General features: G+C 42.1%; 1 protein-coding gene across 2 annotated transcripts in view; it reads right to left on the bottom strand.

Annotated features, from left to right (window-relative positions):
• Window positions 1-23,928, bottom strand: part of Tbc1d31 (TBC1 domain family member 31) — a 46,522-nt gene that overhangs the window by 14,555 nt on the left and 8,039 nt on the right. For both annotated transcript variants that reach the window (XM_005354589.3, XM_026782782.1), the window contains 12 exons: window positions 21,230-21,408; window positions 15,591-15,742; window positions 14,852-15,011; window positions 13,184-13,384; window positions 9,909-10,085; window positions 7,808-7,887; window positions 7,574-7,720; window positions 4,296-4,429; window positions 2,494-2,627; window positions 1,766-1,945; window positions 647-879; window positions 12-164 (listed from right to left, as the gene is read on the bottom strand). In XM_005354589.3, the coding sequence (XP_005354646.1) occupies window positions 12-164; window positions 647-879; window positions 1,766-1,945; window positions 2,494-2,627; window positions 4,296-4,429; window positions 7,574-7,720; window positions 7,808-7,887; window positions 9,909-10,085; window positions 13,184-13,384; window positions 14,852-15,011; window positions 15,591-15,742; window positions 21,230-21,408 (1,930 nt within the window). The remainder of the gene's footprint in view (window positions 1-11; window positions 165-646; window positions 880-1,765; window positions 1,946-2,493; window positions 2,628-4,295; window positions 4,430-7,573; window positions 7,721-7,807; window positions 7,888-9,908; window positions 10,086-13,183; window positions 13,385-14,851; window positions 15,012-15,590; window positions 15,743-21,229; window positions 21,409-23,928) is intronic.

Here is a 23,928-nt window from a genome sequence, read left to right on the forward strand (position 1 = left end):
GAGGACTGCACCTGTGTCTCTGCTGGACCATTTTCTCTTCCTCCTGCAGAAGCATCTCTCTTCTCGTCTCCTCAGCTCTACGAAGCAGCTCCTGCTTCTGGTACCAAGCCTCATCCTCAGCTCTCTGTTCATCGACTTTAGCTTGCATATTTTCAACTGTCTGCCTGAAGTAGACAATATTTATTATTATGAAAACACAAACAAGAAAGTGAAGTAATTTAATTCAAAACAACCAAGATATAAAACGTAGGACCTGCTGAAAGTCCACTATGTGGTTTTATTTTCAGATACAGGAGGAATTGGGCATCTTTGAAGACACTTCTAGCCTTTGAATTTGGATTTTATGCACATACTTTAGAATTCAAACTGACTTCTCATTAAAAGCTTTTATTTGGAGTTGGAGAAAAGGCTCGGAGGTTGAGATTGTGTGCTGCTCTTGAAGAGGACCAGGTTCGATTTCTAGCACCCACAACCACCTGTAACTCCAGGGGACCTGCCATCCTCTGGTCTCAATGGGCACCCACACACACAGTGCCCACAAACCCATGCAGGGACACATACATACACATAAATAAAAATAACCTGAAGAAAAAAGCCTTTCTTGTTTACAATGTTTGGTTTATATCAAGAATAATTACATGATTACCTCTCTCTCAAGAAATCCAATTCATCATTCCTGATCCTTTCTCGTTCCTGTGTCTGATAGTCCACAATAAACTTTGGATATTGATTAAATATGGGATATTGCCCTTTGGTCAATGCAACAAAAGCATCCAGCATGCTTCTTGGATGAATATCAGCAGGTGTAGTCTCCATGAGACGATAAACTTCTCTAATTACATCATTTATGTCCAGGTTATTCCGATGGTGAAAAAAATACTGTAAGAAAACGATGTTTAAATCAGAGTTTACGCAGTAAAGCTAACTCCCACTCAGAAGTAGTAAAAACGAGGGCACCATGAGATGCAGAGACACACATTCAAAGGGGCAAGAGAAGCAGAGCAATTGATCTTAAGAAGATTGGGGAAAACACTAGCTGGGTGAGGCCTGAGCTTTGAAGCCAGAGTTCTGGGAGCACAGAGAGGGGGAAGGGGAGGCTCTCTGTCACTGTGTAACAGTTTAGGCTAGTGCAGAATTTGCTACAAAGTCCAAACTAGCCTCAAACTTGTGACCCTCCTGCCTCAGCCTCCTAGTGCTGCTATCACAGGTCTCAGGCCTATAATTCCAGCACTAGGAGGCAAAGGCCGAGGACTGCTGTGAGTCCCAGGCTAGCCTATGCTACAGACTGAGTTTGAGCCAGCCTGGGCTACATAAAAAGCCATTGTCTCAATAATCCGAAACTGGCTGCGCACAGTAAAACTTTCAAGTTCTACCTATACACATTTCCAGACAAATACAGACCAAAGGAGCCACACATGAGATCATTCAAAGAACAATCAACAATCAAGTGTTAACTGCTCTTTACAAAGGAGAAAACAGCACAGTTATAACCTGCTTGTCAATAATCATGAGGTCAGGGATGTGGTCCAGCATTTTATCTATTATATTTCCACCACCTAACATCAATGCCTCACCCTGTAGGCTCTCACTAAAGAAATGTACTTCTTAGCATAAACAAATGAGATCTGAAAACTTCTTGTTTGGGGTTTGTTGTTGACTCGGTGGGTGATGGGACGGAACCCAGGGCCTTGTGTGTGCTAGGCAAGCACTCCACCATTGGCCATATTTACAGCCTAGAGAACCTTCTCCACGGACGGGTATTTACCTCAATATCATCCTTAAGAGTAGAGTTGAGCAAAGGTGCTCTAGAGCAGGTATTGTAGGCCACCACGGCCATCAGGAGGAAGGAAGGGTGATTGGAGAAGACATTATCGAACAAGCGGAGCCATTCCTCTCTTGTCAGCACTTCTGAGAACACAGTTTCAAGGAGAGGCCAGGCGTACAGCTAAAGCAAACAAGAAACGGTGGACATCACACTGATAATCTAAGAGTCAAAAGAGTCAATGGAAATTTAAATTATGCAGTAAATATATTCAGTGTTTAATTATGAAAAGAACTTAAGAACTTTGTGAATTTGGGCAGCAGGTCTGCTTTACCCCAGGCTAGAGATCAACCCAGGGCCTTGTGCACACAAGGCGAGTGCTCAACCACTGAACTGCACCCTCAGCAACTATCTGGACTCTCTTCATAGACTTTCAGGAAGACAACTCAATAAAGAAGAATGGCAAATTGTTAAAAATACAGACTGCGGCCGGACAGCTCAGCAGGCACAGTTGTTGGCCATCAAGCTAGATAACTCAAGTGTAAGTCCTACACACATGCTCACAAATGTGTACACACACACACACACACAAATAAATTAATCTAAAAATAAAAATTACAAAGTAGAATATATCTTTCATTATTCATTGGGGAAATACTGCTTTATCCATAGCAAAGTCAATTCTGGCTCTCACAATAAAGATGTCATTCTAAAGTCCTTCTGTTTCTTACCTGGGAAGTTACATCTCGCTCTATAAAGTGCTGCAGCAGTTCCTTGTCATGAAATGCCAAAACATTTTCTATCATGCTAAGAATATTGATGGGAGGGTTAGGAAAGTACTCAAACCAATGTTGACACCAATTGACTACAAAGGAAAAAAATAATCAGAAATTTTGTCTTTAAATACTATTATGTATTATAAAAGAATTTTTTGAGACAGTCTCACCATGTGTGTGTATCTATGAATGTATGCATGTATGTATTCATATTCCCAGGCTAGTCTCAAACTTCTGATGCTCCTGTCTCAGCCATCCTAATGTTGGGATTACAGGCATCGGCACTGGAACTTTTTATCTCTAGTTCTGTGGGTTGGACACAGGGGCCTTTTACATGCTAGGCAAAGCTACCATAAGCCATACCCCAGGCTATTCACTCATTCATTTAGTTAGTTAGTTATAGGTTCTAAGGCAGGCCTTGCACTGTGGTCCACCTGCCCCAGCCTCTGGATCGCAGCCCCGTTCCACCAGCCCCAATGAAATAATTTTTTAAAATTTTGCTCTTCAATATGCTCATGAATAAAGAAGAGATAATATCTTTTTAGTTTCTAGAACATGAAACTCCATGGTGTTAATATAGTTAAGTTAGGCATAAAGAGAATTTGCCAATTTCTTCAGAGCAGTCGTTGAAAATGTGTCAATAAAAACACGTGTAGACACACACACACACACACACAAACACACTTCCAAACCATTCCTAATCCAACATGTTGGGCCTCCTGTTTCCTGCTGACTCTTGTATTTTCTGTCTTTGATTAACAAAGGGCTATGTGTTTGGTTTACCCTTATTGTCAACTTGACAGGACTTAAAATCACTCAGGAGACAAACTTCTGGGCATGTCTGTGAGGACATCTCCAGAGAGGTCTCGATGAGACGAGGAGAGCCACCATCAGTACCGTGGCTCTGCTCCATGATGGGGCCCCAGGAGGCACAGGGGAGAGCGTGTGATGCTCGGCACCAGTGGGTACTTCCTGCTGTGGCCTGTGGATGCTGCTGCCGTGACTTCCCTCCCACGATGGACCATGAGCCGTCAGCGATTTAAGCTGTGTTCCTTGATGTTATGACCGCCCATCTCAAACCAACAGCAGAGGTTTCAATAGCAGAGCACTATACTGTCTATGAGGGCTTTCTAATTCTAGAACTCTATTACTTCATTTATTGCCATACATTGAAATCTGAGCTAATAATTGAGCCAGAAACAAGATCTTGCCAAGGTTTCCACCTCTTTAACTGCTGCTGTGGGAATGACACATGCAGTGAATTACTGGAGCAGACTGCCCTGACCAGCCTGAGAGCGTGGGTCCTCTGTGCCTCGGTCTCATCTCTAGAAAGGGGATAGCCTTAGCCATTGCACAGGTGGCTATGAGGGGAAAATGAGCAAACAAAAGTCCAACACCGAGAACAACGCATCATACAAACTGCTCGACTTTAGGAGTCTCAGATGTGGGGCGAGGGCAGCAGCCAGCACCTGGGCTCTAACCAGCAGGCCCTGGGTGCAAAGGGCTCCAGCGAACAGCGGTTCTCTGAAAATAACCAATCCCCACCTAGTGCGAGACCTGCTTCTTTCTAACCGAGTCCAGCCTGCAACAAAAGTGTCTAAAAACTCCAACTCTCCATGTATAAGTGACTGATGTGTTTACTTCTGCTCTAAACTTGACTGTTTCATACTTGACTCAAAAATAAAGAGCTTTCCCTAAGGGTGGCAAAGGTGACAAGTCACCAGGAAGGTTTGGTTCTGCAGTCATGAAGTACTTACTTATGAGAGTAGCAACGACTTCAAAACAGATGAGCTGATTGTTCTGGAATAATTTTACAAATGGAAAAGCCAAGAGTGGAAGAAACGGTGTGTCACTGAAGATCGCAGACCAGTGAGCTAACGCAGAGAGGGTTCTGGAAATGAGAAAAGGAAATAAAAACTAGAAAGGGACAGCATTATTAAAAATGTCTGAGTAACTGATTGGGTTTGGTGGAGACTTTCTCTCTTCTCCCCATCAGACAGTTCCCCTCTTCGGAAGCACTGGGTGGCGGCAGCGCACACCTTGATTCCAGCAATGGAGAGGCAGAAGCAGGCAGATCTCTGGGAATTCAAAGCCAGCCTGGTCTACACTGTCAAGTCCAGGCCAGCCAGGGATACAAGGTGAAACCGCATCAAAACCAAACCAAAACCCAGAACCCAATCTGCCCTTATCACCAACAAAAGAATTTAACCCCATACAAATGGTGGTATTACATAAATATGTGTTCTGTGCCTGAAGTTTTCAGTTAATACCTGAAACATTTACATCAGTATGTGTAGCATAAATATCTTCATGATATTTTCTTGGTACCTGAGAGCTTTGTGCTGAGGAATCTCATTTATTTAAATAAGGTTCCTGTCATTGGGCCTTAGGGTCTTTCTGCTTTTCTAAACAATGCTGCACTGAGTACCATTACAGATGCCTCCTTCTTCAAGAGGGAAACAGGCACGTAAGCACAGAAGATATGCACAGCTATAATTTCAGTAGCCACCGCCACACAACCCCCCATGAGTGTCTGTACTCTGCCGCTGACACCGTGAAGGGATCTCTGTTTTCTCAAGGCTCCTCACAGTCCTGTCAACATTGTGTGATGGATATTCTTGGTTGTCAACTTGGCTATATCTGGAATAACTGAAACGGGACTGGCTGGGCACAGCTGAGAGGGATTTTTCCTAATTAATTCATTTGAAGTGGGACAACCCACTCTTTTAATCTCTGAGGTGGGCAGACCCACCTTTGACCTGGGCCCCACCTTTGGCTTCAGTGTCTGTAAAGAACAAGGAAGAAGGAAGCGTGTTCTCTTTGCTTGCCTTCACTCCCGCTGGCAAGCCCGTTCTTTCATAGGCATTACAGCCTTTAAGAACTCAAGAACAATGGCAATGGGTTTTTGATCCTACTGCACGTACTGGCTTTGGGGGAGCCTAGGCAGTTTGGATACTCAACTTACTAAACCTGGATGGAGGTGGGCGGTCCTTGGACTTCCCACAGGTCAGGGAACCCTGATTGCTCTTCGAGCTGATGAGGGAGAGGGACTTGATCGGGGGAGGGTGAGGGAAATGGGAGGCGGTGGCGGGGAGGAGGCAGAAATCCTTAATAAATAAATAAATTTAAAAAAAAAAGACTATGGCGCATACTGAAGATCAGCTAAGAATCCAGCCTCGTGGGGGTTCTGGGGACTGAACTCAGATCCTTGGGTAAGTGCTTTATGAACTGAGCCATTTCCCCAACCCCTGGAAATTTTTCTTTATAGAAATTTCCCACAAAATAAAAGAGAGGGAATGACAGAGCTAGATAGTCAGTGTTTTGCTAGTCTCTGGGACACGATAGATCTAGAAGATGATCACCAATGACCAGTGCCACCTTCAAGAGAGAAACGACCAGGGACTATAAGTCTCCTAACAGAAGCACACAAACCACCTCCAGTAAACCCAATTGGAGAAAATTAATACCCTAGCGTTCTCTCCCCTCCCCCCTTCAAGACAGGGTTTCTCTGTAGCTTTGGAGCCTGTCCTGGAACTGACGAGTGCCGGGATTAAAGGCGTGCACCACCACAGCCTGGCAATGTCCTACCTCTTGTCAGGACCTTTCATGCGAGTACATCGTGGATAAAGAGAAATAGGGCAAACACTAGGAAGGCAATAAACCACCAAAATCCAGAAAATCTGTGGTAGAGTATGTAAGGTAATTCCTGGTTCTTCACCAAATACATTGCCAAGCAAACAAAGAGAATCTGTAGATTAAAAGAGGCTCCAGGGAGTCTGTGTGGTGGCACATGCCCAGACTCCCAGCTCTCATGAGGTAGGAGGGCTAAAGTTCCAGCACAGCTTAGGATACACAGACACTGCTTCCAAAAAGCCAAATAAATAATAAAATAGAAAAATAAAAGAGACTTCAAGGGGGTGGGGTTGATCAAACATTGTATGTGTAACTTGTTTGAATTCAGATTTGAACAAGTTTACCATAAATTTCCCACATCAATCAGTAGTGGGGACGCTAATTGGGTATGTGGGTACAGGAGTGAGCCTTCTTGTCGATGACAATGGCAGTGCGCATGCTCAGGTTAGAGGACCGGCGTCTCCAGCCTTGAAAGGCACACATGTGCATGCATGTCCAGGGAGGCAGCAGAGCGGCTGCTGTGGCGAGGGAGGAACACTGCAGTGAGGGGTCCATGCCAGCTGCTGAAGCTAGCGAGGGCACAGCTGCTCCTTATGGTGACCTACTTTTACATAAGCTTGCGGTTTCTCATCAGAAACACGTAACACCGAAGAAAGGTCTTGGATTTTAGAAACCAGGAGCAACTCCAGCTCTAACAAAAGTGACCGAATCACATTACCCAATCTCTCTATGCCTTAGTTTCTTTACCTGTAACATAAATTAAACCCACATTTACCTAGCAATGAAGATGCTTGTGAAGACTCTTAGCCTTGTGATGTGCACAATGCCACCTACAAAGTCCACCCTTGAAAACTGCAATACAGTGACTGAAAAGCAACCTTCCAATGTTTTACATAAGCTCCCAGCTTTGTGCTCCACCCCATGCAGGGGTGGGCTGCAGCTGGATGTAGGGCTTACAACTAGCATTTACCACGTGTCTACTACGAATCAGATGCTGCTGTAAACATCCCGAGTGACACGCTCTTCAAACACCCCAATAATCTCAGTGTTGGGGTGATTAGCTCCCATTCCATTTCCTGCCAAAAATGTAAGGATGTGGGAGGAAAGACATATCCTTTATCAGTTATTAAATGATGGAATAAAGAGTCCATTCTAGGTCTTCTGTCTTAAACCCCAAGCTCTTTCTACTACTTTGCATTGTTCCTTTAGATTACCGGAGAGAGTATGATTTTCTGGTACATAGCACAAACTAAACATCCATACATGATGTGTGTATGTTTTGTTTTTAAAACAGTCCTACATACCAGACAAGGGCCAAGCGATACTTTGTAAGAAGGGGATTTGGAAAATGCGCAGTTCCTGGGTCCCATCCCCATGCACGGCTGCAGTGTGCTGAGCGTACCTCTGCAACACTCTCAGGAGCTTTCTACTTTTGATGGGGTATTTCTTCTGAAGGTTGAGATAAGCCACATGAGTCCCCTTATCCACCAGGCTACTAAATGCAGTATGATTTTCAGGCAGTTGTAGTAAAGAACGCCAAATAAACATTCTGAAACAAAAATTTAATTTTAAATAAATAAAAAAAAAACCCTGCTTTGAATAAAACTGACTTAGAATGAAAGAATCCGAGTTTTACCTGTATTTTGTTGGATATTCCCCATAGCCTTTCAATAAGATTTGCAAACGTTTTTTATTTAATCCTTCGGACAATTCATTCTACAAAAAGATTGCATTGGTAAGTGACAGCTGTGAAACTGAAAACATGGCAGCCTAGTCCACAGTGACCTCCAGACTTCAGAACACAACATGGCAGCCTAGTCCACAGTGACCTCCAGACTTCAGAACACAACATGGCAGCCTAGTCCACAGTGACCTCCAGACTTCAGAACACAACATGGCAGCCTAGTCCACAGTGACCTCCAGACTTCAGAACACAACATGGCAGCCTAGTCCACAGTGACCTCCAGACTTCAGAACACAACATGGCAGCCTAGTCCACAGTGACCGCCAGACTTCAGAACACAGGCACAGGACAGGCAGGGGGCACATGCTGGCAACTTAGCACTCAGGGAGTGGGCTGCAGGGAAGCTCCTCTTTCAAACAACTCAACAGAACTAAACATAATATACAGTATTATGAAATATACAGAAATATTCACGTCCCTAGACCTTCCATCCATGCTTCCTCTCTCCTACCTCCCCAGTATAGACATACAAAGCATATGACAGTTACTCATATTGCCCCTCTAACAAAGCACCAAAAAGGAAGACACCAACCAACACACCTGGAATCTGCTTTATACATTCTTTCGTACATGTAAGTTTTATAATTGAAATGCTTATAAAAATTATTTAAATTAATGTGAAAAATATCAAGTGTTGCTGAAGAGATGGGATAACCAGAACTCTCTCTCTACTGTGTTAGGAATATGAATTACTTCAACGGCTTAGGAAAACTGGCAGTATTTACTAAACAAACCTATGGTCTATCAAGAAGCTAAGGTATGAGGCAGAACACATACTTAGTGCATATGTGTAATGCAAAGGTCTCTCTAATGCTCACCCTCCCCAGCAAGGAGAGTATTATCACTGAAGCAAAGGACAAAGTCTAGAAGGGAGTGGTAACATCCATTCTTTAATGTGGGTACTGGTAGCCTGGGTGTATTCAGTTGCTGAAAATTTACTGTGTACTTTGCATGTGCATTTTACTGTCAATAAAAAAGTTCCTTGACGATAATGTTAAACATTTCTATGAAGATTTATATTTTCTTTCTATTTCAAAATAATATATATGCTTTGTAGATAAAACATTTAAAAAAGAACAGGAAAACCATTTGAGAAAAGAACATGGGGCAATAAGATGCTCAGTGTTTTGGCAAAAGTGCTTGCTGCACGAGCTTGGTGACCTGACTCTGACCCTTGGAACTCACAGTGGAAGGGAAGAACACACTTGAAAGTTGTCCTGATCTCAACGAGTTCACATTCGTGCGCACATACATACACTTAATTTTAAAAGAACAAAACATTTTGAACTTTCTCCCAGAGTGATCCTACTATTGGCTGTGCAGTGACAGACTCTAGAGGGGGCCGTGTAAAAAGCATGCTTCCTGATTTTCCCGTTATAACCTTTACAGCAGCACTAATAAAAATACAACACGAGTCACAAATAGCATCTAAAATTTTCTAACAAGAGCATTAATAAAAGTAGAAAGAAACAGGAAAAAAATCAATTTCATAATATAACTTATTTAACCCAACATAAGCTACTTTAACACATAATCAATATAAAGTCAATTCACAAGGTATTTTACATTCCAGGCTTTCCTACTTTCTTCCTGCATGTGTTTTACACCTAAAGCATCTTTTAGAAACATTTCTTTACTTAGCACATATGTGAATATGTGAGTGCATTCCACAACACAGGTGAAGATCAAAGGAGATTGCCAGAGGTGGTTTTCTCTTTCTACTGTGTGGGTTCCAAAGATGGAACCCAGTTGTTAGTTAGGGTTTGCTGTGTTTTGTTTTTAGATAGCATCTCACTATGTAACTCAGGATCCTGCGTCTACCTTGAAAGTACTGGAATTGCAGGTGTGTGCCACCGTGGTAGGCTGCTATAGCACATCTCCACTCAGATTACCACACCTCCATTATCACCAGCCACACACCAGCCCTGAAATCACGAGCTGAGCCCACAGCAGGGTCACAGTAAGCTGGAGTCGAATTATAATGAATTCTTACCTCTTTGTTATCTACGTTACCCTCCAGGTTTTGCTTGAGTATTCTCGTTTGAATTCTGCTCTCTTTAGATCTTGCTGGCCGCTGTACTCTTCCTGACACCATTTTCATCTTAAGATTACTGGAACTCAGTGTATTATTAGGTAAATCCTCAATCACTTTGACTAAGGGAGGAGGTGGCTGAAGAGGAGGAAAAAAAAAGGCTCATGTATTTATGTACCTATACGTATCTGCCACAGGGGGTATCCTTGGAAAGTAGGCCTATTAATATATAGTTCATCAACTTTACTTGCATAGCATGCTTTAATTTGTATACAGCGTATGTCTGCCAAATTCCTTTAAGAATAAATAAATATACATGATTAACACCAATAAGTAGAATTTATTTTAAAAAGGTGTCTTGAAAGAGCATGATGCCAAACCACTTTCTACTTGCATGATAGAACTGGCACATGACGATGACACAGAGAAGGCATGTTAGACACATGTCCTGGGAGGATGCAGAGGAGAGCATCCTAACAGGCTCAGGGCTCAGGTGCAAATCCTGAGGGAGCACTGGGTCCCCTGTACTGCGTGAGGTCAAAAACCGTGGTCTGCACAGCGACGGTTGTCAGTCCCTTAATGCATCAACTGCTTAAGAGGACGGCTAGGCAAGACCACTCAGAACCCAAGGGCTCATTTTTTGGGGGCTCTCGAGTGGGAAAATCTTACAATCAACTTACTCAAACTGAAATGACTCACTAGAACATTTTCTTCATAAATGGCACTCCTTTTGAAATCAGATGATCTTCCTTATTCAAAGGAAATGAGCAAAAAGGTCACACAGGCCAAGTTCTAAAGTGTCCCCTTCCATGATGTAATTCTTCATCTCGGGGTGGCATCAAAATGATTGACCAAATTATGGTCATCTTTAATATTGCTCAACTGTTCTTTCTTTAGTTTCAGCTCATTCTAAGTTTTTATTAAGCCTCTATTCTGAAATTATTTCCCCTGCTGGGGCCTCCTCCTCCTTGGCTCTAAGCACAATCTCCCCAAGGCTAGAGCTGGACATGGGACTGAATTCGACTCCTCTCTGTAATGAATACGTAAGAATTCACTGACTTCATTAGAATCACATCAGAAATTCTCTAATGACGGGAAAATGAAGCAAAACTCGGGAGAACGGGGCACAGGTGAGTCAAGGTTTGAACAGGAAAAGTGGCTAGACATTCATGCAGCTGCAACAGCCGCGAGACTCTAGGCAATGTGCCCAAAAAGTAAAACACGATTCCACTTTGGAGCAAGCTTTCCTTCACTGTGCTCTCAGTGGGCTGGGCGCACTGCAGCACCAGGAGGTGACTCAGTCTCTTTCCACCTCCTTTAGTCGGTAGTGGAAAATCAAAGGAACAGGCTAAAGACGCTCAGCGGGAGCACTTAATATACATACATTAAATGTTCCAAAAAAAAAAAAAAAAAGCAGAGCTATGGCATCTAAAATTGCATATTTTATGTACTATAGATTATATATAAGAAACAGATAATTCCATATGATAGAAAATACATACTCACAAATACACACATGCATGAATACATCTATTAGATGAGTCTTGTCATTTCAAGTACATAATTATATAGAATTATCCCAAGTACTGAATTAGTAGAAACAGAACCACTGATTCCAGGAAAAAGTTAGGAAGCCTCATTTACATATCATCAACTGACTTGTAACACATAACCTTGCTTTGATAAGTGTTTCTGCTTAAAGATACCTTATTTGAAATACATTACTGGCCGGGCGATGGTGGCGCACGCCTTTAATCCCAGCACTCAGGAGGCAGAGGCAGGAAGATCTCTGAGTTCGAGGCCAGCCTGGTCTACAAGAGCTAGTTCCAGGACAAGCTCCGAAGCTTCAGAGAAACTCTGTCTCCAAAAACCAAGAAATACCTTACTGACTTCTCAGCTAATAGCACTAGAACTCACGCCCAAACGAGTTTAGGATATATATTTTTCCTTAAGGCACAACGCAGCTTTCTTGTGCTTAAGAAAAACCAGTCCGAGCTTGAGCACTATTCTTGAGGGTCAATAGAACAGTAAAATCACAACAAAAAGACTAAAAATGTAAAATGCAAAACTCATGATTCTGTGCAGACTCGGAAAGACACTCTGATTGTAGCATGAGAGATAAAGCAGTAAAGGCCTTGTCCTACTCAACTGTAGTGGGGCCAAGCGTATTAAGCGAGCGTGGAATGAATGCATCGAGATCATATTAAGAAATCATAAGACAGAAGAGTGGCTCAGAGGAGAGAGGCCTGAGTTCTAGCCCTGGATCCCACCACGTAGCGGCTATAGAGAACCCCGCTTGAGAGCTGTCCTCTGACCGTCGTACCTATGCCATGGCACACATGTGCCCACACACACCAAACATTTTAAATCACGAAGTGACGAGGGACTGGAGAGACGGCTCAGCAGTCGAGAACACTGGGTGTTCTTCCAGAGGACCCGGGTTCAATTTCCAGCATTTATGGCAGCTCTTAACAGCCTGTAACTCCAGTTGCAAGGGATTGGACACCATGACACAGACAAATAAGCACAGGCCAAACACCAATGTGCACAAAATAAAAAAAATTTACATTTATTATAAAAAATGATGAAGAGAACATTATTTTATAAAAATGTCATGTAGAAGATGGATTGATAGAAGGAATAGCCACTGAAGACTGATTTTAGGAAATTTGTTTAAATTACTGTAACTCAGAATTAGTTAATAAAGACTAAGATAGATTGCAGGTAGCAAAGACAGACGATTGACAGATTAACAAATAGATGACAGACAGATAATAAGATGCTCGACAGATAAGATGATAGAGCATAACAGAGATGATGGATAGATGCACGATAGGTAATTGATAGCTAGGTGATAGGTTAGGTGATAGATGGTAGCTAGAGACATATCTCAAACTTAAGAAATCTTATGACTTAGCAGAGACTGGATTAGGAAAGAAACAGAAATGGCCACAGCGCTCCAAGGGTTGTAACCTACAAGGTGAGAAGAAAGAGCGGGATGGGAACAACGACGCCGGGATTAAAGGCCTCCTTTGGAAAAGAGATCGCGGGTGACGCTGATGAGGGGAGCACAAGCTGAGGAGGAGCCTGGTGAGGAGTCAGAGCTGGAGATGCAGCTCTATGTCCAGAAAGACAGATGTGTCCTACAGACGTCAGAAAACAGCAGAGGAAATAGTTCCTCCTCGGTGATACAATATTGACGTGCAGAGAGCAGGGTCAGTCACTGGAGGACATACCTTATTTATTTCTTGTGTTAAAGCCTGAACAGAATATATGTTCAGACTTCCATTTTCCATAATAGATGCTATGTACCGACCATGTGGGCTAATTACTGATGAGCTAATTCCTTCTTCGAGGCTCCCAATTTCAAAGAGAAGTTTACAAGTCTGTATGTTGACAAATCTCATAATCCCATCTTGACTCAGCACACCAAGGACCTGAGTAGACAGAAATGACAGAAGTGTAACATTTGAGAGCGAGACTAGCTATATGTGTGTCATGCAAACATATTTTAAAAGTAATGTATTCATTTTATATAATTCCTAAGAGGGCAGTCCAACCTTCAGTGAGCCATTATGCATTCTGAAACCACCAATGAGGGCTCGTGTGGATGTGTCTGACTCTGACGTGGTATGGAGTACACTCCTGGAAACCATGGAAGGCTTTTTTTTTCCACCTCCACTGAGACACAGGATCAGACCCTGACCCTCACCTCCACACTGGCTGTCAGCGGCAGGAACGAAGCGCATGTGCTCTTGGTGAAGGTTCCCCACTCCCTGCCAATCTTCAGCTGCTCTAACTGATATTGGAGAACAGACTGAGATTATGGGTTTTAGTAGTAGGAAGCTAGTCTTCAATGGGAAAATAATGTAAATTTAAGTCATATGATTTGAAAGCATTATCTGGGTATAGCCTCTTGCACCTCTGGCCTGGGGGCCATGGCTACAACCTATAACCACACGACTTCCACTGTCGTGTCGCTGCACGGTGGTAACAGGAAAAGCTCTTCCACTGGCTCGCTGGCAGGGCACAGTGCTCCATGTGTGCAGAAGGCGCAGGCTGCTCTTGAGAGCAATTTGGAAAGACCCTGTCCTAGTTACAGATAACTCTGTGAAATGACTTCAACTCTTGGATTTTTATCCTACAAATAGGATATGAAAAATGACTCGTGAAAATTTATCTGGTGAGGCAACATTTATAACAAAAAGGCCTAAGAATATATTAGGTGCCCAATAACAGAGAGATTATTTAAACACATCTGATTTAAACACAGATAAAGAAAAATATGAAATATTATGAATCCATGAAAGACATTTTGTACTAATATAGAATAATTCCCAAATGAAGAAAAAAGGTATGTGGCTGTGTAGAGAGAAAACGTGTTATATATAACAGCAGTTGCAGGGGAGGAGTGAATGGCTACACAACAGGAGACAGGATGGGGCTTACCTCCAATACCTACTTGTAAGATACCCATGTGCTTACATATTACATGTGTGTGTAAAATTACATGAAACACATATGAATTTAACTTTAAAATTCATGACTGTGACTGTCAGTTTAAAGTTAAAGCAATTATTTATCAGTAGTACTAAAGAACACAAGTTTTTGAATTCTTCCTTCAACTCTAGATTCCTCACACACACACACAAAAACACATACAATTTTGGAATTGTGTCAATCATGCTATAGATGGTATAGGAGCTGATGAAGATGAAGCTGGGATGCCGGTGGGGTGGGGGCATTATGGGGAGCTGGAGGGAGGTAGTGTGGGTGGACACGGCTAGCATACTTTGTATAAATGTGGAAACTTTCAAAGAATAGGGATGATTAAAAAAGAGAAATACCTGAACAAGAGAGCCAGCATGGGTCTGGAAGCGGAGCTGGCTCTTTCTGTTACTAACCTGATTGGAACCAGCATCAAAGCTGTCAGGAAGGAATTCAAGGTGGCGAACAGCTCGGACCTTAGTAGGCATCTGGATGATTCTGAAGAGCTGTGTGGTCTCCAAACACCACAAGTGCAGGTGGTTGGATTTGCCTCCAGCAGCCAAGATTCGGCCATCTCTACATTTAAAAATACAAACCCGGTGAGGGACCAAGAGCAACTGGTGAGCGTGTGCATCAGGGCTCGTCTGCAGTCTGCTGTGAGGTCTACTGGTCACACCGGGCAGGACAGAAACCTCAGTCAACAGTATGGTTATGTTCCCCAAAAGTAAAAATACACACTGAAATGTTTGCCAACAAAATGATTCATGTAAGCTTTGTTGCTAAACAAGACAACAGAGAAATGGTCAGAGACAGAAACAGGTCCAGAACTGACTGACAAGTGTCAATCGGATGAGTCCACAAGTTTCTCCATTTTTATATATAATCAAAAGTTTGCACAATAGCTAGTAAGTAGTGATGCAAACCTTTAATCCTAGCACTTGGGAAGCAGAGGCAAGGCAGTGTGGTCTATAAAGCTAATTCTAGGAGAACCAGGGCTACCCAGAGAGACCCTGTCTTGAAAAACCAAAGTCTGCAGGATAAAGTCAAGTCAAAGGTCTGTAGATCACATCTAAAGCTGAAGGATTTTTCCCCAGATCCTGAATGGAAATTTAGAATTTTTAAATAGAAACTAAATTTCTTAAAAATGCTCATTACCTAGTCACGGCAAACACTTTGTATACGATGCTAGAGCCTTCGGGTGGAGCTGGTAATTGGTACTTGCAGAACAGAGTGTCGCATTCCCAGGCAAAGATGGAGTTATCCTTGAAGCAGCTGAGGATTGTGTTACTGAACGGGAGAAAGAAAACCTAGAGACAGAGGAGGTCACCGTTCACCCCGGGTTCACACAGTCCTCTTAAATTTAAAACTACACAGTTATTTTCTTCTTTTAAGTTGATCTCTTCTAACACTGAGAAAATACATCTTAATATACAGATAGTATAATACCAGTATTTCATAAGCTATAATAAATGCCAAACCCTTCCAACTAAAAAGTTGACTACAATGATGAAATACATAAAATTCTAAATAACAATTTAAAATTTGTCAGCTTATATTTAATAATTAGATATCTGATGAAAACTAGATACCGCTGAATCAAATGTTTTACACTAATGAACATAGTTATATACATATATAATTACACATGTATGTACAAACTATAGTCACCTGCCTATTGTCCCATACGTGCAATGAAGATGAAAATCTACAGAACCTAGCAGCATGTTGTAAAGCTGTAGCACAGCTCACTATTCAAATGCCTATGATGCCAGGTGGTGGTAGCGCACACCTTTAATCCCAGCACTCGGGAGGCAGAAGCAGGCAGACCTCTGTGAGTTCGAGGCCAGCCTGGTCTACAAGAGCTAGTTCCAGGACAGGCCCCAAAGCTACAGAAACCCTGTCTCAAAACAAACAAACAAACAAACAAAAACTGTCTATGATGATGTTGGTGTAAACAAACCTGCAATGCCAGTTGCATTCCGTGTAAATACGCGATAGTGTACAGGGCCTAACACGGTAATAATAAGCATGACTGTTTCTAGTTCACACATCTGCTCCACTTTAATCACCACTTCAGATAATCCTCCCACTTTTTCTGAGCAAGCAGCTTCATACTGGCAGCAACCTCAGACACCTCCTGCTCACATGCTCCATGGCTACATCCAGAGCCATGGACCTGTACCATCTGGATTATGTGAGCATGTTGCCATGTTCATACAACAAAACTGCTCAACAATGCCTCTCTCAGAACACCCACATGGTTCAGGGATTCCGACTCTGTATTCATACGAACACTATTAAAACCATTAACCCCGCTAAAGAATACTGCATGTTGGTGGAAGCCTAGAAAGGCTCCGTCAAGGTCTCTCTAGACAAGAGAGTCCCACATGCCTCAAAGGCCTTAATAGCATCCCTCCCAAACCAGTCAACTACTCTATAAGAGTAAGTCCTCTGGAAACCACTGGAAAAGTGACGATAAATGTAAATACTACGTGTTCCGTGAAATGAAAGTGTATACACAACCACATTTTATTAGACACGTCACTTATTTGATGGAGAACTGAAGGTGGAAGCAGAGCTGAAAATGTTTATTATTTGTTTGTTTTTTCAAGACAGGGTTTCTCTGTGTGACAGTCCAGGCTGGCCTTGAACTTATATAACCACCTGCCTCTGCTGGGACTAAAGGCATGCATCACACAACGGAAATGGCATCTTTTATTCTAATTCTCACTTGTCTGTTACATAAGCTTTAACCAATGTCTCTTTTTGAATATAAAGGTTTTGCTAGGGCTAGGGGTGTGGTTGTGGCTCAACAACAGAGTGATTGTCTAGCATGCCAGAGGCACCTGAATTCCATCCCTGGCACCCCAAAACAAAACCCAAAATACTGAAATTGATCACTGACAGCCTCAATATAACCCTCTGGACTCCTCTGCATAAAACGCACACACACACACACACACACTATATATATATATATATATGTATATATATATGCCACATATAAACATGTATATAAAGCACTATAAAGCATAAAAGTCAAGGTAATTGTTGATAAGACACGTAAAAGCCTAACCAAAGTACCTAAGATGCCAACAGAGCCCAATTGGAAGGGCCCTGCTCCTGACTTGTGCTGGGCACACACTGACACAGGCCATCCCTGGACCTTCTGATACAGACTTACTATGTGAGAAGATTTATAACATGATCTTAGAGCAAGAATTGGCAATGAATATATTATAATCCATAATGAACACATTAAGACACTTTCAAAACTGGTGTCAAAAAATGACTTCGGAAAATTCTTATTTTAATTAGCAGTCATTTTTTTGTAGAAAAGTAATAAAGTTTATTCCTACTGGGAGAAGCAGAGGCTTAAAAGTTAATGAGCATCAACTTCTATTTTAGGTGAATAGCTGTGATAAGATTATTGCCTGTATGATTATTCATTACCAGATTTGTGATTTTAATTGCTAGATTTTAATGATTATAAAATTGTTCCTAATGAAACATGTCATTATTATTTAGATAATGTCATCTCCTGACAACAATAAGTACTTAAAAAAAAAAAACTTCAAAAAAATGAACAAGATGCACGGGAGGGGACAATTGAGCTGGGGGGGGGGGTGAGACTTGCTTCCTTGTGGCGTATGAAAACTCTAAGCTTTCTGTATTTGTCATTTTCTATTGCCATGACAAGATACTGTTGGCTAGGTATTTAGCTCACAGTTCTGGAGGGCAAAGAGCAGCCCTGCTCCTGCTGGGATCTGGTGGGTGTCTGGCTACGTCATCACGCAGCATGACGGTGGCAGGTCTGCAGAGGGAGCAACCATGCAGATATGCAGGAAGCCAGAGGGCTCGGCAGCAAGGCTTCCTGGCTTTCTCTCTAACTCCATCACCTTTCCTTTCTGCCTTCCCTCTTTCTCTCAGAGTTCTCAAGAATATTTAATCCATTTCACCTTCCTAATGCTGCGGCCCTCTAATACAGTTCCTTGTGTTGTGGTGACCCCTGACCATTATTTTCATTGCTATTTCATAGCTGTAACTTTCCTACAGTTATGAACTATAATGTAAATACCTTGCAGGCAGGATATCTAATATGCAAACCCTATGAAAGTGTCATTCAACTCCCAAAGGGGCTGCGACCCACAGGTTGAGTTCCACCACTCTAAGGTCTTGAACTTGCGGCAATCCTGTGGACTCCTGAAGGCTGAGATTACAGGCATAGACTGCATACCTGGTTATTTTATATTTTTGAATGTTCCATTTTAAAGGGCCACATAACTTTGCTTTTGTATTATATTTATCTTCATGCACACGTGTTTGTGTGTACATACATGTGAAAGAACACACTTGGTGGAGAGAGGACATTTTGCCGAAATCAGTTCTCTTTTTCCATCCCGTGGGTCCCAGGGATCAAACTCAGGTCATCAAGCTTGCTGATAAGGGACTTTCTTGCTGAGCCATCTTGTTTGCCCATCTATCCCTCTTGGAAAGAGTTTGCTGGTAACCTACAGACCACAGTGCTCTATTATTTTACTATATACTTACATGCATGCATCACAGCACACACTAACACACACTGTCTCTCTCTTTCTCCCTCTCTAACTGAATTCTCACACGTACTAAAATCCGGAGATATTTTAACTAAATGCCTAGATGACCAGCACTGTTCATGTCGGCACCCATGCTAAGAGCAGGAGGCTACTGTCATGTTCCACAGCCATTTCCACTGAGGGTTCAACTCCCACTCCTCTTTATGCTTTGGGATTTAAAATTCAATTTAAGTGCTAAAGCAATTAAAGAGGGAAAGACCTACTAAGACATTTGGCTTCCGTCCCTAATGAACACGCTGCCTGCAACTTCTATCTTCTTTTTAATTATCAAAAGCACACTAAAGAACTCTGGGATTTCCATGGAGACTGCATGACAAATTTTTGGTTGACGTGCACTATTAGCTGCTCATGTTAATAATGAAGAGAATAAAGGCAGCATCACATTACAACATAGCCTAAATAAAGCAATAAATCTCACAGGAGACACAGATACTACTAAAAACAATACTGAGCTAATCAGAGAAAAAATATTAAACATGGAAAGCAAAATAAATGAATCTTTTTTAAAGGTGGGATATATTATTCATGGGATGCTAGTTAGTGAATAAAAGGAATAAAATACATAAAACAGGCCTTATATAAGTCAATACCAAATAGTTCAGTTTATATGAGTTTTATAATAGACAAACCAAACCACAGTAAAAAGATATCAGAACTATCCATGGACGGACGTGACGACTGAGTAGTGAGGGCAGGAGACAATGCACACTGAAAAGTAGCCTACTACATGTCTATATAATTATGAACTGAGAAAAGAACATAAGAAGTGTAATAAAATAAAAAGAATTCAATACATGTGATCATTGGCTATATCCAAATGGACTTTCAAGTTAGTGTCTGTGTATATAGTACTTAACACTGGCTTGTTCTGAGCATGCCATCCTCCTGTACCCAACCCTCAGTTCATGGGCTACTAGTCACTCTGGGGATTAATATGCTAATGACTTGATGGACCTTGATGGCTGATTGCCCTGCTTTATTTTGGTTTTCCCTCTGGATGCCTAATAGAATGTTAGCTATATTTTTTGGTCAGTTTACTCCTTAAAAAATTTGGGTCCAGGGCTGGAGAGATGGCTCAGAGGTTGAGAGCACTGACTGCTCTTCCGGAGGTCCTGAGTTCAATTCCCAGCAACCACATGGTGGCTCACGACCATTTGTGGTGAGATCTGGTGCCCTCTTCTGGCCTGCAGGCATACATGGAGGCTGAACACTGTATACATAATAAATAAATAAATCTTTTAAAAAAAAAAAAAATTTGGGTCCACTATCTAAGACTTACTGTTTGGTTAAGATTAGCTAGTCCGAACCCAAATATTAGTGGAAATCACCTAGATTAATTAAATGAACACGATGTTGCATGGACAGCTTTGATCATTGCCACTGTATGGGCTTCCATCATGGAAGATTCAATTAGATATAGACTCAATTTAATATGTTGGACATGTAAAAAGAGAGAGAGAGAGAGAGAGAGGCGGTGGTGGCGCACACCTTTAATCCCAGCACTCTGATCTACAGTTCCAGGACTGGCTCCATAGCTACTGGGAAATCCTGTCTCGAAAAACAAAAACAGAATCCTCAATAAAAAGCACACTTCATCTTCTTTGTGGGAGAAAAAAAAAGAAAAAAGAGGGTATGATGAAAATTCCCCAGGCAACAGTGGGGATCACCCCACAGGCCACACGCATTCACATCTGTCACCCTCACCAAAAGTGTATAAACATTTCATATGTAAACATGTGTAGGCTTAAGTACTTAAGTACAATGATGTTCACATTTAAATTTAAATTTACTTTAAAACACACAAACAACAATCAATGACCAGATGATCAATCATACACTAACGTGTAACGAACTGCACAGTAGAACACATGTTACCTCTAGATGACCGGTACCCATGTTCACTAGGAAATTTTATAAATCTGCTGCATGTTTAGAGCTGTTTATAGCAAAACTGGAAAAGGGTTAAACTAAAACATCTTAAAATCTTCCACTTAAACGTGGAAGTTTCATGGCTATAATAATTTAAAAGAAAAATTTCAGTGCTCTGACCATAACCATAAGCAACAGTTAAACCCGACTCCTCTGCCTGGGCTGAAGATACAACGAATCATTACTTTCCGTCCCCTCTGAATCCCGTGACCAACATCCGGTGGGAGGGCACAAGCCACCATCGCTGACCTTCTGTATCCCCACAGACTGGCGGATGTTCAGCTTTCTTTTCCTCTGGAAAGTGTCCAAGTCCCAGAGCTGAGCAGTGTCTGAGGAAGTAGTGATGGCGTATCTCCCGGCTGCGTGCACAGAGATGGAACTAACTGACGATTCATGCCCTCTCATCCAGCTAACCAGCTCCCTGGTGACTGTGGGACAGTGAAATTGTTACTCGTAAAGTGTCACTCAAGGATTAGTAAAACACTATACATAAACACCATGCAAGGGCTGATTCAACTAATGGACAGGGACATAAAGGCATTGCCTTTAACATTGGCAAAGCTGGCAGCCTGCGGCTAACATTTACCACAGGAGTGTTAGCAACATATAATCATGGAAATTTCATGATATCCACTGAGGGCTTGAGAGTAGCCTCAGCGGGACACTAGAGCTTGGGTACTGTGACATGGTAACAGCTTTATGTTGCAGTTTACAAATAGTCTGAGGCACAAAGAACATGCTTAGATTAAAACAATTGATTTAAATAATTAATTTTGCCAGGCACAGTGACACACACCTGTCACCTGGGAGCACCTGGAAGAGTGAGTCGGGGGATGACTGTAAGCCTGAAGTCAGCTCAGACAACATGGTGACTATGAGGCTAGTTCTGACCACACAGATCCTATTTCAAAAGAAGTGAAACAAGCCACACAGAAAATAAAAATTAAGATGAATTTGGGCCACACGTGTTGTGGCCATAATCTCAGCACATGGCAGGCTAAAGCAGAAGAGCTCTGAGCTTGAAGCCTGGGCTACACAGTGACTTCCAGGTCAGTGGGGGCTGTACAGCAAACAAATAAACAAACAAACAAATAAACAAAAAAGAGTTTTGGCTTTGAGGTAGTGTGTGTGTGTGTGTGTGTGTACAGAGAATACAGTCTGGTAGAGAAAACAACAAAACCACTCATGCTAATTACCACTGAGTAACTAAATGAGAGTTTTATTTTATTTTATTTTATTCTCACACTTGTTTGAATGTTTCTAAATCATCAATATCATATTACTTTTGTGACCCAAATTCTTCCTCCCAGAAAAATGGAAGTGAGGAGAGAAAGAAAGCAAGATATAAATCTAGGAAACAAAGTAGGTCAGAACTGAAGACAGAGCAACAGCTCCTGAGGGAAACAGCAGCAGACTGTGGTTGTTCTCACTCCTTCCTGTGGCTCCGCAGTGAAATGAAGAAGGGGCGACCACATTGGGAGCTTCCCATAAGCTCCACTTAAACCACTGCTTCCGATTCAGTATCGCCCCTCTCCGCCTATGGTGGGGAAGTTTCCCCTCGTATATGAAGTGCAATTCTTCTTTCCTGATGTTGACTAGAAAACTAGAAGCTGGCCAACTACGCTCAGTTCTTTGTCTCTAGGGTGGAGCCCGTGATACCTCCCTTTCAGGACAGCCTGTCTGGTGTTGTCATTGCTCAGGTCTTCAGGCAGCCATATTGCTGAGGTATCGTGGGCGTAGTAGCTTCCCTGTCATTTCTAGGAGACTTGCTCTCACAACAGACTTCCTGGTCAATCCCAAGGTTTTTTTGTTTGTTTGTTTGGTTTTTAGAGACAGGGTTCTCTGTGCCCTGGCTGTCCTGGAATTTACTTTGTAGACCAGGCTGGCCTGGAATAGATCTGCCTCCCTCTACTTCCCAAATGCTGGGATTTTTAAAATAAGGATTATGGGAACTGAACTTAGGTCCTCATGCCTCAAAACAGGCACTTCACCACCTGAGCCATCTCTCCAGCTTCAACCCCAAGCTCTACATGCTACTGAGAAGTGGGAGGCAGGTGGGGGCTTGAGGACCTTGGAGACCAGAGTCTTGTTCTCGTGGGGTAGGAGGCACAAGAGTCATTCATTTGTTAATGGATTCTGTGAGAAAGCAGGACTTGCCACAAACAAAGAAAAGGTGACTAGGAAGTAAGGAACTTAAATGGGGTGTCAGGTTCAATGAGAGAGACTAGGCTATAAAAAGATGGAGCTAAGACAGAAGAAAATGGTGGCATCCAAAGAAGCTAACTGTAAGCATATAATTTTTTAAACAATTTTTGTTCCAGCAGTGTTGGCTGGATTTTCTAGGCACTACTAAAAAAGGTAATTATTTCTGCTTATTTGCAGGTGGAGTGCAGTACAGACATTCCAAGTTCCAATTCTGGCTGCTTTACTTTATAATCCTGGAACACTGGTCAAGTTAGCACGCTGCCTCAGTTTCCTCATCTGCAAAATGGTGATGACAATATCCATCTCAGCGAGTTATTAGAATGAAAATGAAGTAGAACATATAAATTCAGAAAATAGTCCTTGGAAAAGAATAACTACAATAAAATGTTCACTGTCACTATTGTTAACAGTCATATTTATATCTTTCTAAATATTATATACCATGTTATTTAGTTATTAGTAACAAAAAATACAATTAAAATAGTTTTCTTTTCACTTACGATTGAAGAATAAAGGGTTTAGTCTACAGTCCTCCAGAATGTGAGCTTAAAAATATATGTAATGTGGTATGAGATTCATGGGATTGTTTTTGTTTATTTGTTTGCTCATGGTTTTGGGGATAACTGTATAGTAAGAAATTTGGCCTCAAAAGAGAGGTCTCGGCCGGGCGATGGTGGCGCACGCCTTTAATCCCAGCACTCGGGAGGCAGAGGCAGGTGGATCTCTGTGAGTTCGAGACCAGC

The sequence above is a fragment of the Microtus ochrogaster genome, chromosome 15 (genome assembly GCF_000317375.1).
Source record: "Microtus ochrogaster isolate Prairie Vole_2 chromosome 15, MicOch1.0, whole genome shotgun sequence".
NCBI lineage: Eukaryota > Metazoa > Chordata > Mammalia > Rodentia > Cricetidae > Microtus > Microtus ochrogaster.